A 16191-nucleotide genomic window follows, 5' to 3' on the forward strand; every position below is an offset into this window, starting at 1 on the left:
TCTTCCCAGGCTCCGCCCGCCGCCGAGCGGTCGGAGAGTTTTAAGGAAGGGGAAGTGTTGCAAGCCTATCGATATCTCTGGAATAGACTGCGCTACCCTGCGCCGCCGCCATCAGACTCCCGCAGACTTCTCTGTAGATCGCTGAGCGATACTTTCGGCAGCACCTCCTTGATTCTCAGTTTTGCTGGAGGCCGCAACCAGGCCCGCGCCGCCAACATGGTACGTTGAATCCCGACCTCTGGAAGGTTTAGGGCAGAGCTCCGGTGACTGGGGGATGACGAGCCACCTCTCCTGTCATCCTTAGCGCCGCCCGGGGCCACGAGGTATGGGAGCCTCGGCAGACGGCCGGGCTCCGGCAGTGATTCAGCATCTCCGGCCTGGCCGGGCTAGGGGCTGTCGGTAGCCAGTGCGGCCTTTCCACCGCTTTCGCTTCCCGGGGAGCCTCCGACACTTACTCCTCTGTCAGCTAGATGAGTTCGCCCCTCAGGTTCCTTCAGTGGAGTAGATTCTGAGCGGTCCAGAATAGCCCCTAGTGCTGTGTATGGGAGAGGAGAAGACAGAGACTTGGAGGCCTACCTGTACCACCAGTGCGGACTTGACCCCCAGGTTTGTGTTCCTGGACCGCGTCCATTTTCCTGGTGGGTCCGTCTGATTTATCTCTCCCCTAGACTTCGGTTAGAAGAGGCCCTTTTCAATAATTTTGTCCAGTCACCTATTTACAGATGAGTAAGCCGAGGCTGAGAGGGGAAGTGATGGAATCTGGGTTACAACATAGGGTTCTGGGTTTCCAGTGCTGTGCTCGCACTCAATCTCACTCCCGTGATTAGTCTCCCCAGCACTGCTAGACTTGTTATAATAGTCATAATAGCCGTAATGGTTCTATCGCTGCAGCTGTTTGTGTCCACCTCTAACTTTCTGAGGACATTTTTGTTCATTCAATATGAATATACAGACAGAGCATTTGTACAAGCATAACTACAGTGAACGTTCAAAAGTCATACATGTCCCTAATCATAAAAGCAGAAAGGGACGTTTAGATAAAGAACTGTGGGAGTATGTGTTAGGGGGATTTGGGAAGAAAAGCTAATCATAAAAACAGAAAGGGACGTTTAGATAAAGAACTGTGGGAGTATGTGTTAGGGGGATTTGGGAAGAAAAGGAGAAGACTTCCAGAAATCGACATTTAAGCTAACTTAAAGAAGAGAAAGGCTTTTAACCATTTATTAGGTCCCAATAAAAGGGAGCAGCATAAGCAAAAATAGGCAAGAAAGTTGATTGTGAACTTTAGTAATTGAGCCTAAAGGGATTGCTATGGATGGTTTTAGAATAAGAGGTTGGAAAAATAGGACCCATTTAGATCTGCTTCTCCCTCTCCCACCAGTTTATGGTAAATGTAGAATTGGCTTACGTCTGAGTACAGTAGTAATCTTCCAGTAAGATTGCATGAACAGAGTGCCTTAACATTGAATGGAAACACAAGCATATTTCTTAATGAATGTTAGAGTTGGGATTTGAAATGTTCTTCTATTAACAGGTCTTTTTTTCTTTTACTTTTAGTTTCGAAATCAGTACGACAATGATGTCACTGTTTGGAGCCCGCAGGTAAAATAATGTTTTTTAAACTATTTCTGTGAAATGGCTTTTTGTGGCTGCAATATATTTAGAAGCTTGTGAGAGCATAGGCTTGGGGAAAATGGAATATAATATTTTAGTCGTTCTTGGAAGTTGCATTTATAATTAAAATAGGTCTCCTAATGGACCTAGAGGACATTATGTTAAGTGAAATAAGCCAGAAACAGAAAGAAAAATATTTCATGCTCTCACTTATATGTGGAATGTTTTGTTTAAAAGAGCAAATATATATATAGAGAGAATAAAACAGTGGTTACCAGGGTAGGGAATAGCAGTGGGGAGGAAAAAAGAGGAGATACTAAGTATCAAATATGTAGGTTGAGCAAGTGGAAGGATCTAAGGTACAACATGAAGACTACAGCTAATAATGCAGGTAGTGTTTTGTATTCAGGATTTTTGCTAAGTGAGTAGTTGATAGCTCTTGCCACAGCAGAGGAAAATGGGTAAGTATGTGAGACAATGGATGTGTTCATTCTGCGATAGTGACCCTACTATATATGTGTATCTTACAACATCATGTTGCATACCTTAAGTATATACAACAAAATTTATTTTAAAAGAAGCTTTTGGCTAGGCGCAGTGGCTTATGCCTGTAATCCCAGCACTTTGGGAGGCCGAGGAAGATAGATTGCTTGAGTCTTGGAGTTCAAGACCACCCTGAACAACATGAAACCTGGTCTCTACAAGAAATACAAAAATAAGCTGGGCGTGGTGGTGCCTGCCTATAGTCCCAGCTACTGGGGACGGTGATTTGAGAGGATTGCCTGAGCCCAGGAGGCAGAGGTTGTACTGAGCTGAAGATTGTGCCACTGCACTCCAGCCTGGGTGACAGAGTGAGAACCTGTCTCAAAAAAAAAGTTTCTTGATTTAAAAAAAAATCAGTTGAGATTTAACTATGCCCACCTGACATTTGAAAACTCTAATTTTTAAGTTATAAAAGGCCTTCTAAGATGTGGTTTTGTTTTTTTTTTCTTTAGGGCAGGATTCATCAAATTGAATATGCAATGGAAGCTGTTAAACAAGGTTCAGCCACAGTTGGTCTGAAATCAAAAACTCATGCAGTGTTGGTTGCATTGAAAGTAAGTAAAGTAATAAATATGTCTTCCTCTGTAAAAAACTATTAATGTAAATTTCACCATAGACAGTGAGGTTGTAAACTTATTTTTACATTTTTTTTTTTAACATCTTATAATGTCTCCATTTAGAGGGCACAATCAGAGCTTGCAGCTCATCAGAAAAAAATTCTCCATGTTGACAACCATATTGGTATCTCAATTGCGGGGCTTACTGCTGATGCTAGACTGTTATGGTAAGTATAATCATGAAAAATAAACATCCTTTTTGATTCATAATTGATTAGTTTTCTCAAAAAGATCCAGATAAGATATTTTAGGAAGTTGTCTGCCAGAATGCTTGTAAATTAAGATTATGAATACCTTGGTGGGTTTGAGTTTGTTATTAAATTTTCCATTTTTTGATCCCCATAGGAATAACTCATAAAATTAAACATCAGCACTTTTTAGAAGTCCCTGAGTAATGTGATATTTGTTAATACAATGTATATTGTTTGAGACCCTGTTATGTCTAAGAAGAGGTTGATACTTTTGTCTGGTTTCTAAGGAGAAGCTGAACCATACATGTTTTCTTTGTGCTTGTTTTCTTCAATACATCAGTATTTATTAGACATTTATTTTTTGCAATGCTCAATACTGGATACTGCAGGGTATACATAAGTGACTCAGACATGGATCTTGTCTTAAAGGAACTTGAAGGCAAGTTTATCTATAAACTCAAATCTAGTTTATCTATAATATAACAGAAAAATTTCTGTGAGAGTCTAGAAGAGACAGATTATTTATGGTTGAAAGGCAATATGTAAATGAAGAGATAGGGCTTTGAAATTGCACAGATTGAGTTCTCACCTTCACCACTTAGTATCTGAGATTGGGCTAAATACCTAAACACTGAATTTTTTCCAGTGTTTTCTTTATCAAGGCTACTTTTAAATATTATTATTATTTTTTTTTTTTTTGAGATGGAGTCTCACACCCACCCAGGCTGGAGTGCACTGGCATGATCTCAGCTCCCTGCAACTTCCACCTCCCAGGTTCAAGCAATTCTCCTGCCTCAGCCTCCCGAGTAGTTGGGATTACAGGCACCCGCCACCACACCTGGCTAATTTTTGTATTTTTAGTAGAGACGGGGTTTCGCCATGTTGGCCAGGCTAGTCTTGAACTCCTGACCTCAGGTGATCCACCCACCTCAGCCTCCCAAAGTGCTGGGATTATAGGTGTGAGCCACCATGCCCAGCCTATTTTTAAATATTTTAAATTGCCTACCGTAAAGCACTAACACAGAGCCTTTCAGGTATTATGTGAGTATGTGTATTGTGGATGGCAGGCAGTTAGCTAAAACTAATCTCTTAAATTTGTGATTTGATTAGGAAAGAAAGAATATAAATTATAAGGGTGGGCCTGGCACAGTGGCTCCTACCTATAATCCCAGCTCTTTGAGAAGCTTAAGGCCAAGAATTTGAGACCAGGGCAACATAGTGAATCCCCATCTCTACAAAAAATTTTAAAACTTAGCTGAGTGTGGTGGCACACACCTGTTGTCCTAGCTACTCAAAAGGCTGAGGTGGGAGGATTGCTTGAGTCCAGGATTTCAAGGTTGCAGTGAGCTATGATAGTGCTACTGTACTCTAGCCTAGGTGACAGAGTGAGATTCTATTTTTTTTTTTTTTTTTTTTGAAACAGAGTCTCATGCTGTCACCCAGGCTAGAGTGCAGTGGTATGATCTCGGCTCCGCCTCCAGAGTTCAAGCGATTCTTCTGCCTCAACCTCCCAAGTAGCTGGGACTACAGGCATGTGCCACCACACCCGGCTAATTTTTGCATTTTTAGTAGAGACGGGGTTTTGCCATATTGGCCAGGCTGGTCTAGAACTCCTGACCTTGTGATCCGCCTGCCTCGTCCTCCCAAAGTGCTGGGATTACAGGTGTGAGCCACAGCACCAGGCCGAGTGAGACCCTATTCTTAAAACAACAGCAGCAGCAAAAGCAGTGTAAATAGTAGTGCTATTGTTTAAGAATTTCAGGCTGAGCGTGGTGTCTCATGCCTGTAATCCCAGCACTATGGGAGGCTGAAGCAGGTGGATCACCTGAGGTCCGGAGTTTGAGACCAGCCTGGCCAACATCATGAAACCCTGTCTCTACTAAAAATAAAAAAAATTAGCTGAGCATGGTGGCAGGCGCCTGTAATTCCAGCTACTTGGGAGGCTGAGGCAAGAGAATCGCTTGAACCCAGGAGGCAGAGGTTGCATTGAACTGAGATCATGCCATTGTACTCCAGCCTGGGCGACAAGAGTGAAACTCAGTATAAAAAAAAAAAAAGAAGGAAAGAATTTCAAGTTATTCAGCCAGTCCCTTACTCTAAGTCAGCAATATGACAGCCTTAAGAGTTTCCACCTACTCTTCAAAATGGAAAATGTATTATCAAACATTTTATTTAATTCAATCTATAAAATATTGCCATGCCAACACATAATCAATATAAAAACTTTATTAATGAGTTATTGCACGTTTTTAGGTACTAAGTCTTTGAAATTTGGTATGTTATTTTGTACTTCTGAATTCAGTCTAGCTTCTTTTCAAGGGCTCCATAGCCACATGTGATTATTGCATGCGATATTGGGCAGTTTACTTTTAGACAGCATTGGGAAATGGACTTGCATACAAGTACTGAACAAATAGCTTGGTTCCTGTAGTCAACCATGTGATGATCAGATGTGACATACACATATACTGGACAAAGCAACATTGAAAGAAAGGAGCATATCCATTTCTTGTTGATCTTATTTATAGGCATGAATTCTCTTCTCCCCAGTGTTAACCTTGCTTGAATTTCATCAGATTTAACAGTGAGACTCAGCGGCTAGTGTCCACTATCTCCTCTAGAGTACTTCTTATGAATAGAAGTAACAGTGGCAGGAACACGTAAAGATGCCCTCTGCTGTGGTTTCCATTTCTTATAGTTGCTTTTTTGGGGAAATGTTAGTCTGCTTTCAAGAAAAAAGGACAGAGTAGATAATCTTTTTGCTGGTTCAAGATCTAGAATTAAGATTGCTGACAGTGGGAAGGATAAGAGAAGAGAGGTTGCTCTTTTTCTCTTGTTCAGCCTTCTCTGTTCTATAAGTGCTGTGAGACAAAGATTCTCTAGAGCTAAAAAATATTTCAGTATTTTTTAAAAACCTTATGTGGCTCCAGAGTTTGGCACAAAAACGCACCCTTGCAGGCATGTCTTTCTTACCTTCTGTCTGTCTTATATGGATGTGATCCATGTAAACACTTGGAATAATGAGAAGTGAAATCAAACGATTTAGATTGGAATAGTTGTCTATAATCTGCAATTACTAAACTTTGTTTCTTTTTTAGTAATTTTATGCGTCAGGAGTGTTTGGATTCCAGATTTGTATTTGATAGACCACTGCCTGTGTCTCGTCTTGTATCTCTAATTGGAAGCAGTATCCTTTTTATGTTAGCATTTATGGATATGAACTTTGAAGGGTTTTGATACTTCTGTTAATTATTAGGAATATGATAATAACATGACATAGGTAAGATTGTGAAAACTTTAAAACAACAAATTGGGTTGCTCTTTCATTAGCCTTTATAAGCAATTGATATTTGCTAGACATAGATAAGCCCAACTTCAGGAAAATTAAGCATCTTTTTAGAGGGGATTTAAAGTTTCCTAATGGTTCTAGATGTCCCAAGAAATCCTAGACCCCTTGTATCCAAAACAAATCAGGTTTTACATGGGAAGAAATCATTTTGTTGGCACTCTTTCTTAGATTTGGTAGAAAGGCAAACATTTTATATTAGGCCAAAGAAATAGTGTCCTTTTGCGTTATTTCTCTGGTGGATTATATAACAATTAAGGAATAAGCCAGATACCTTTGTTAATAATGTATAATTTGAAAATAAAGATAGTACTTCATTCCTTGTTAAAACAAGCTCTTTAACCAGTCTAAGAGACCCAGATACCAACACAACGATATGGCCGGAGACCATATGGTGTTGGGCTGCTTATTGCCGGTTATGATGTAAGTTCATTGAATATTGTTATATGTTAATGATTTTTTTTATTAACTAGAAATTTTTATAAATTTTAGTTCAACCAACATAAATAATTATGTGGTGTATTTATTTCTATTTGTAGGATATGGGCCCTCACATTTTCCAAACCTGTCCATCTGCTAACTATTTTGACTGCAGAGCCATGTCCATTGGAGCCCGATCCCAGTCAGCTCGTACTTACTTGGAGAGACATATGTCTGAATTTATGGAGTGTAAGTGATAGCCTTGCTTTTTTTTTTTTTTTTTGGCCTCTTCCAGTCTATATAGTAAATAAATATAGTATCCTAACTACATAAAACTATCAGTCTTACAGAAAGAATTTTTTTTTAAAATTAAGCCCCAGAAGAGTTTGTTTCTGTCACATATACTAACTTCAACTTCTGGTTACCGCCAGAAGTTAAAATTGATACCGTAGTTTCAATCACGACTAGAACTTTTTCAAAATATAAATGTGTTCCCAACCTTGAAAATTCTTGATTCAGTTGGTCAGAAGTGTGCCCTGTGGAGTGGAGAGTGGAGAACCACTATACTACCTGCCAGTTGTAAGCTCTGTTCACTTTTAGTTTTCTGTGAGTCTTATTTTAAGCCACACAGACATTTCTGCATTAGTAGTCCATAAACAAGAAATAAAAAGGCAGTGTAGCTGAGGGAAAAGAAGGTAAAAGAGGTAAGATATTATGACAGGGCAGGTTTTCAAGTGCTTTGCTTTGCTTTGCATTGGAAGGAGGATATTGGGTTTTACATTTCTTTGTCATCTTATCTGTTTTCTGGTGACATAGCATTCTTTGGAGGAAATATTTGGGGTTTAGTGAATGCAGAGAAAAATAGTTTAATTGACATTACTCAAAGCAAACTGTTGTAGGATGACAATAGGTTTAACTTTGGGAAAAGAGGATTCCTTGGACAAATAAGCTTGGTAAATGCTTGCTTAAAGTTTAACATTTTAAATTATGGTAAATGGATTGGGGTCCCCAAGGTTACCCCTAAATTGGGAGATTTGCTAGGACTTAAAGCACTCAGCATATGGTTGTACTCCCAGGTTAAGACTTATAACAATAAAATAACAATACATAGGTGGATCATTAAGGAAAAATACAGTCCAGAGGAATCTATGTGCAGGCTTTCTTATGCTCTTTCCTTCCCAGAAGGAGTCACAGAGTACACTTGCAGCAATATGTATGTGACGTTTCTGCCCAGGGAAGCTCATTGGAAACTCAGTGTCCAGTTTGATTCAGAACTGCTCATATCGGCACCCTCTGCCTAGCACATTTCAACCTGCATAGGAAATTCCTAAAGATTGCAATAAATCCATAGATAATTTTGGGGAGTACTGTTACTTAAATGATACAAGGCATCTGATCCATGAACATGGAATATCTTCATTTATTTAGGTATTTAATTATTTTTTTCTTTTTTTTCTTGAGACGGGGTTTCGCTCTTCTTGTTGCCCAGGCTGGAGTGCAATGGCACAATCTTGGCTCATTGCAACCTCTGCCTCCCGGGTTCAAGCAATTCTCTTGCCTCAGCCTCCTGAGTAGCTGGGATTACAGACTCGCCACCACGCCCAGCTAATTTCATATTTTTAGTAGAGTCAGAGTTTCTCCATGTTGTTGGTCAGGCTGGTCTTAAACTCCCAACCTCAGGTGATCCACCTGCCTCGGCCTCCCTAAGTGCTGGGATTACAGGCATGAGCCACTGCACCCGGCCAGGTATTTAATTCTTTCACTGATGTTTTGTAGTTTTCCATGTACAAATCATATTTGTGTTATAAGTATTTTATTATTTTTGGTGCTGTTGTGAACAGAATTGTGTTCTTAATTTCATTGCATATTATTCATTGCAACTACGTAGAAATACAGTTGATTTTTGTATATCAATCTTATATCTTGCAATCTTGCTGAACTCGTTTATTAGTTCTAGTCATTTTTTTATAGATTCCTGAGATCGTGTCATCTGGGAATAGAGATAGTTTTACTTTCTCCTTTCTAATTGCCCTGGCTGGAACCTCTGGTACTAATGATGAATAGAAGTTGCATGAACAAACATTCTTTTCTTTGTTCCTTAACTTAAGGGAAAAGCTTTTAGTCATTCACTATTAAGAATGATGTTACCTGGCCGGGCGTGGTGCCTCACGCCTGTAATCCCAGCACTTTGGGAGGCCAAGGCAGGTGGATCACGAGGTCAGGAGATCGAGACCATCCTGGCTAACACGGCGAAACCCCGTCTCCACTAAAAATACAAAAAATTAGCCGGGCGTGGTGGTGGGCACTTGTAGTCCCAGCTACTCGGGAGGCTGAGGCAGGAGAATGGCATGAACCCGGGAGGCAGAGCTTGCAGTGAGCCGAGACTGCCCCACTGCACTCCAGCCTAGGCGACAGAGCGAGACTACGTCTCAAAAACAAAAATGATGTTACCTGTCAGCTTTTTGTAGATGCCCTCTATAAGAGGTTGCTTTCAATTACTAGTTTTGTGTTTTTATTATGCAAGGATTTTAGGTTTTATCACATGCTTTTTATGCATCTCTTGAGGTGATTATGCAGGTTTCCCCCTTCTGTTAACGTGTGTTACACTGACTTTCAGTTGTTAAACTAACTTATCATTCTTGGGATAAATCTCGCTTGTCTATGGTATATAATTTTTTAATATGTTGCCAGGTTCCATTTGTAGTTTTTGTTGAGGGTTTTATTTTTTTATTATTGTTATTATTTTTTGCATCTATATTGGGTCTGTAGTTTTCTTTTCTTGTGATGTCTTTATTCTTGGTATCAGTAATACTGGCCACATAGAATAAGTTGGAGATTCCTTTTTACAATGAGCAAATATAGGGACTAGGATTCTACAGAACACATTCTACAAAACTTGGAGTTGTATAATTTGTTGTCGGGATTTTGATTTGACCTAGCAAAAGAGAAGATCAAAATTGTAACAGAAATAATGAGTCCTCTCATTAAATAATGATCAGCAATGTCACAGAATGCTATTAAAAGATTGTATGACTAGCATTAAACTTGGCTGTTTTTACTGTGATAAATTTAGTGTGTAACTAAAAACCACAATTTCAGACTGTAGATTTGATCAATAACAGAAGCCTAACAATGAAATTAAGAAATAATTGTTGATTTATTACATATAGGCAATTTAAATGAACTAGTTAAACATGGTCTGCGTGCCTTAAGAGAGACACTTCCTGCAGAACAGGACCTAACTACAAAGGTAAGTATTGTCTTTTCCAATTGTAGATATTAATGTTACAGTTTAAACCTTTATTGCATAAATGTAATGGAGTATATATACAATATTCTTTAATTTGGGATATGATTGTCTTGCAGATTCTTTCCCTTTAAGCTATTTGCTAAGTAATCCAATTTTATTTTTTAAGCATTTCTTTTTGGTACAAAGCAGTAAAACCAGTAAATCTCATGCAAAATGTCCTTCGTTATTTTCAGCAGATTGGCCTATCTTGGTATTATTTAGTTAACAAAAATATATATATATTGAGCATCTACCATGTGCAGGCACTTTCTAGGCATTCAAAATATAGTAAACACAACAAATACCTTTTCCTTCATGGAACATACATCCTAGTAGGGAAAGACAGTATACACATAAGTATATTATATAGTATATTAGAAGAAGATAAATGCTATGTAAAAAATAAAAAAGGGTAAAAGGAGAAAGAATGACTTAATTGGATGTAGGTAGGTGGTCAAGGATATTTTCACCAAGAAAATTAAATTTGAGGAAAAGATATAAAGGAGGTAAGTGAGTGTGAGCTATGCAGATGTCTAGAGCAAAATTATTCTAGGAAATACAAATGCAAAGGCCCTAGTATTGAAGGCAAGGAGGCCAGTAGTGTTGGGATCTATCATCAAGAGGAAAAGGAAAGAAATCAGAGAGGTAATGGAGGTCCCATAAGGCATTGTGGGTACTCTGCATTTTACTCTGAGTGGGCTATTAAGAGTTTGAGCAGAGGAATACCATGATTTGGTTTAGGTTTTAAAACAGTCACTCTGGTTGGCATTTTAACAACAGATTGTGGGCTGGGCGTGGTGGCTCATGCCTGTAATCCAAGCACTTTGGGAGGCTGAGGTGGGTGGATCACTTGAGGTCAGGAGTTTGAGACCAGCCTGGCCAACATGGTGAAACCCCGTCTCTATTAAAAATACAAAAAATTAACCAGGCGTGGTGGTGCATGCAGTCCAACCTGGGTGACAAAGCAAGACTCCATCTCAAAAAAAAAAAAAAAAAACATTGTAGGGGTAGATAGATAGTGGGGCTATGGGTAGAAATAGTTTTAAGGCTATTCAGGTAATTCATGTGAGAGATGATAGCGATTGGAACAGAGTGACAGAGTTTAAGATGAAGAGTAGTGGTTCAATTTTGTATATCTTTTGAAATTACAGCCAAAAAGTTTGCTAATAGATTTGTGGTAGGGTGTGAGCGGGGAATGTCTCTGAGGTTTTGGGCCTGATTAATTGGAAGGAAAGATTTATGATTTACTGAGGTGAAGAAGACAGTGGGAGGAACAGGTTTTAAAGTAGGCGTTGGGGAGGAAGGTCAGGCAGTCAGTTGTGGACATGTAAAATTTGAAATGCCTTTTTGTCCAATTGACGGTACAGAGTAAGCAGTTATAAGCAACCAATGGAGTTCCACAGAGAGTGGTCCAACCTACATTTCAAATTTTTGAAGTCTTTATATAGAAATGGCATTTAGAGTCTGGACTGGAAGAGATTCCTAAAGGAATTGAATAGTTAGACAAGCATTATGAGGACTGGACCAAGAACACTCTAACCTTTAGCGACAGGGAGATGAGTAGGTATTAGCAAAAAAGACTGAGAAAGGTGGTCAAAGAAGTAGGAGGAAAACTTGGAAAATAAGGCATTGGAGGCAAATGAATAAACTTTCAAGGAGGAAGGGCAATGAAGTTGTCACTAAGGACTTGACAAGACAACCTTAATGGAATGATAAGGCAAAAACGTGATAGTGGAATCAGGAGAGAATGGGAGATGAGGAATTGGAGATAGCTCTTTGGAGGATATTTTCTGTTGACGGTCCACAGAAATGGAGTGGTGACTGGAAGAGGAGAGATAAATTGTTTTTTGTTTTGTTTTGTTTTGTTTAAGATGGAAGAAATTACATCACATTTGCTGCATGATTGTGAGAGTAATCCAAGTAAATTTAGGGAAGCATTTATGAGGAAAAATAATGAGAAAATTGTTAGAGCAATGTCCTTTAATAGTACATAGATGGAAGGGTTGGCCTTAGAGAGGAAATTTTAATGGGAAAGGAGAGAATCTAGGGACATAGGTATAGGAAAGAGTGGATACAGTGGGAACTTGTGAAAGTTCTCTTCCAATTGCTTCTGTTTTTGCAGTAATAAAGGAACAAGGTTTTCAGCTGCAAAGAGCTTGGAGAATGTTAGAAGTGTCTTAAAGAAGGGGAGCATGAATGATGTAGGAACGGGTATAGTGGGATCCAGGAACCACTAAGGCCTACTTGAAGTTAATGATCATTAATAAAGTGAGATTAGTCACTTTTATCAAGCCATTTTGTTATAGTGATTGGATAATTATTGTTTAATATCAATGTGAAGACTTTATAACCTGCATAATCTTTTTTAAAAAATGTTTGTAGAGGCTGGGCGCGGTGGCTCACGCCTGTAATCCCAGCACTTTGGGAGGCCGAGGCGGGCGGATCACAAGGTCAGGAGATCGAGACCACGGTGAAACCCCGTCTCTACTAAAAATACAAAAAATTAGCCGGGCGCGGTTGTGGGCGCCTGTAGTCCCAGCTACTCGGGAGGCTGAGGCAGGAGAATGGTGTGAACCCGGGAGGCGGAGCTTCAGTGAGCCGAGATTGCACCACTGCACTCCAGCCTGGGCGACAGAGCGAGACTCCATCTCAAAAAAAAAAAAAAAAAAAAAATGTTTGTAGATAATATAGATCTTTGGAGTTACTCATGATAATCAAAAGTGAGTATTAATATTAAATCTGCAAATGACAAGGGTCTGCTAGTTTCCTTCTTTTTTCCCCTACCCATAAATGGTTTTTAAGGTTTTATTCAGGTGCTATATAAATCCTTATTCTGCTTTTTTCACCCAATATTTTATTATATGTATTTTTTCATCCAAATTATCTTATTTTACTTTTACCATTTCTTACCCTTCAGAATGTTTCCATTGGAATTGTTGGTAAAGACTTGGAGTTTACAATCTATGATGATGATGATGTGTCTCCATTCCTCGAAGGTCTTGAAGAAAGGCCACAGAGAAAGGCACAGGTATAATCATATCACAAGAGGCTTTAGTTCTATTGTAAGCTGCTGTTCTTACCACAGCTGTATCTGTAAATTTTCCATTTTGTCTTAAATATTGAAATGGGCCCATAATTCAAATGGCAACAGGAAAATTAAGAACTGAATAAAGTTAAATATTGAAAGGGCAGTGATCTCCATAAACACAAAAAGGGGGCCAGGTGTGGTGGCTCATGCCTGTAATCCCAGCACTTTGGGAGGCTGAGGCGGGTGAATCACAAGGTCAAGAGATGGAGACCATCCTGGCCAACATGGTGAAAGGCCGTCTCTACTAAAAATACAAAAATTAACTGGGCGTGGTGGCACGCACCTGTGGTCCCAGCTACTCAGGAGGTGAGGCAGGAGAATCGCTTGAACCTGGGAGGCGGAGGTTGCAGTGAGCCGAGATCCCGCCACTGCACTCCAGCCTGGGCGACAGAGTGAGACTCTCTCTCAAAAAAAAAAAAGGGGGAGGAGAAGTGTTGATTATTTGGTTATCTATTGCTAGGTAATAAGCTACCCCAAAACTTAGGGGCTTAGAACAACAAACACTACTTCTCACAATTTTGCAGCTGACTGGGGCTCAGCTACATGGTTCTTTGCTGGTCTCATCTGGGATCTCTCAAACATTGCAGTCATTTGTGGGGTGCAACTGGAACACCCAAGAAAACTTTAGTCACCTGTCTTCTTTACTAACACCTTTTAGGTGTCTTAGAGGAGCATCTATAAGGCAAAGACCTCTGCTAGGATGACTGAGCCTCTATCCATGTAGTTTCAGGGCCACTTCTTCAGCAGGGTCTCTCTAGCATGTTGGCAACTCAGGGCTTGCAAAAGTCAGAAGTGAAAGCCGCCAGGCATTCTTAAGGCTGAGATGCAGGACTGGCACATCACTTACACCCATTCGGTTGGTTAAAGTGAGTCACTGGCCCGGCCCAGATTCTGTGTGAGCGGAAACTGGAAGAAATGCTCATTGGGGGCCAGCTTTGGACACTAAGATGGCTCTTCACGAAGAGAAAAGCATCAAGAAGTGAATCTCAGGTTAAATACGGGTCTTTTTGCTGGACGTTTAGAATACACATTTGCTATTTATAGATGCTTATTTGATAGCTGTGTAATTGAAAGTAAAAATGAATCTAGTATGGAAATTTCTACAGCATGAGTATTTTGAACTTGAAAAGGATATTGTTGGTACTATTTGGGGGAGCAAGATTTGCAATATTTAAACTGTTTTTGGTAAAAACTAGCACTGTTGGGAAGAATGCTGTGGAATACCGCACAACTAGTTTGGTAAAGGGGAAAAGAATGTCTAAAAAGTGCTGATTGTATTTTAAGCCTAATAGTGATAATACAAGGGAGGCTTTTACTCCTGAGCAATACAAAGTATGTTAAAATGGTAGAATTGTTCAATGATATTTAGGTTTTCAGAAATGTGAAATTATATGTACAGTTATCCTCAAACAGTGTGGGGTTTAGTAGTGCCAAACCCCAGCACAGTTGAAAAATCACATATAACTTTTGACTCCTAAAAATCTTCTGATAGCCTGCTGTTGACTGGAAGCCTTACCGATTACATAAACTGGCATTTAACACATAAATAGACTAGTTTCTTTTTTTTTTGTTTTTTGAGGCAAGGTCTTGCCCTCTTGTCCAGGCTGGAGTGCAGTGGTGCTATCAGACCTCACTGCAAGGTTGAACTCCTGGGCTCAAGCGATTCTCCCACTTCCCCCTACCCTACCAAGTAGCTGAAACTACAGGTGTGTGCCACCGTGCCCAGCAAATTTTTTTTCTTTTTAGTAGAGACAGGATCTCACTGTGTTGCCCAGGCCAGTTTCAAACTCATGGGCTCAAGCAATCCTTCTGCCTCAGCCTCCCAGTGTGTTGGGATTACAGGTGTGAACCGCTGCACCCAACCAAATAGACTAGTTTCTACATATATTTTATGCATTCATGGCATACCTTTTTCTTATTCTTTTTTATTATATTTCTAGGCTACATAGTTGGTCTGCTAGTTTATATTTATTGGAAAAAAACAAACAAAAGCTTCACCCTAAACAATGTTAGAGTAAAAGCAAACAAAAAGAAAAAGAAAAAAATCTGCATATAAATGGACCCTCACTGTTTAAACCTTTGTTGTTCAAGGGCCAACTGTATTTTTTTTTTAAATAAAAAATCTTTATTCACCTCAAATCATGAGCAAAAAAAAGTACTGCTCAGAAATGTTAACAGAACAGTGAACTAAAATTGTGTATTCAGAATATCTCTTTACCCCTTTTTCTCAATTTTTTATAATGTAATATTTGTGATTAGATGTGTATACCGATCAAGTGTTCATTTTACATATTTTCTTTTTTTCTTTCCCTGTTAAGCCTGCTCAACCTGCTGATGAACCTGCAGAAAAGGCTGATGAACCAATGGAACATTAAGTGATAAGCCAGTCTATATATGTATTATCAAATATGTAAGAATATAGGCACCACATACTGATGACAATAATCTATACTTTGAACCAAAAGTTGCAGAGTGGTGGAATGCTATGTTTTAGGAATCAGTCCAGATGTGAGTTTTTTCCAAGCAACCTCACTGAAACCTATATAATGGAATACATTTTTCTTTGAGAGGGTCTGTATAATCATTTTCTGGAAAGTATGGGTATCTATACTAATGTTTTTATATGAAGAATATAGGTGTCTTTGTGGTTTTAAAGACAACTGTGAAATAAAATTGTTTCAATGCCTGGTATATTGGCTTTTTATTTTTTTAAGTAGCTTCAACTGTATATAGTAGTCTGGGATTACAACTGGTCATTTGCCTAATTAAATTGCCTTATTTTTAGTGATGGAGAAAAATAATACCTCTTATCTATCATAGCCGTATAACAATTCTCCAGTGTATGGACTGGCTGCATGAGAATCCATGGAGATTTGGTTTAGAATACAAATTTCAGGCCGGGCGCGGTGGCTCACGCCTGTAATCCCAACACTTTGGGAGGCTGAGACAGGCGGATCACGAGGTCAGGAGATCGAGACCATCCTGGCTAACACGGTGAAACCCCGTCTCTACTAAAAATACAAAAATTAGCCAGGCGCGGTTGTAGTCCCAGCTACATGGGAGGCTGAGGCAGGAGAATGGCG

At 39.4% G+C, this 16191-nt stretch overlaps 1 protein-coding gene and 1 long non-coding RNA gene across 4 annotated transcripts; both read left to right on the plus strand.

Moving 5' to 3' along the window:
* The first annotated feature begins 113 nt into the window (after positions 1-113).
* Positions 114-15799, plus strand: PSMA1 (proteasome 20S subunit alpha 1). Of its 3 annotated transcripts, none has more exons than XM_065528478.2 (10): positions 114-606; positions 1558-1602; positions 2610-2711; positions 2838-2941; positions 6064-6152; positions 6664-6734; positions 6851-6980; positions 9902-9981; positions 12938-13048; positions 15427-15799. In XM_065528478.2, exons 3-10 carry the CDS (start codon positions 2637-2639, stop codon positions 15481-15483), a joined length of 717 nt encoding a protein of 238 aa, XP_065384550.1. In that variant the 5' UTR covers positions 114-606; positions 1558-1602; positions 2610-2636; the 3' UTR covers positions 15484-15799. The 3 variants fall into 3 exon arrangements, with proteins under 3 accessions (XP_065384550.1, XP_015289652.1, XP_045227472.1); XM_015434166.3 differs by having other exon boundaries at positions 114-323; XM_045371537.2 differs by having other exon boundaries at positions 114-219.
* LOC135967053 (uncharacterized) lies at positions 3089-5033 on the plus strand. The gene is made up of 2 exons (XR_010580878.1): positions 3089-3226; positions 4997-5033. It is a non-coding gene; the product is annotated as an uncharacterized lncRNA (long non-coding RNA).
* Positions 15800-16191: the final 392 nt, after the last annotated feature.

Source organism: Macaca fascicularis, chromosome 14 (assembly GCF_037993035.2).
Source record: "Macaca fascicularis isolate 582-1 chromosome 14, T2T-MFA8v1.1".
NCBI classification, from domain to species: Eukaryota; Metazoa; Chordata; class Mammalia; order Primates; family Cercopithecidae; genus Macaca; species Macaca fascicularis.

Bases quoted from the DNA above. Each gene is read 5' to 3' on its own strand.
- PSMA1 (XM_045371537.2), top strand. The intron at 2,712-2,837 runs GTAAGTAAAGTA...GTCTCCATTTAG, and splicing joins CAGTGTTGGTTGCATTGAAA to AGGGCACAATCAGAGCTTGC. The intron at 6,735-6,850 runs GTAAGTTCATTG...TTCTATTTGTAG, and splicing joins TGCTTATTGCCGGTTATGAT to GATATGGGCCCTCACATTTT.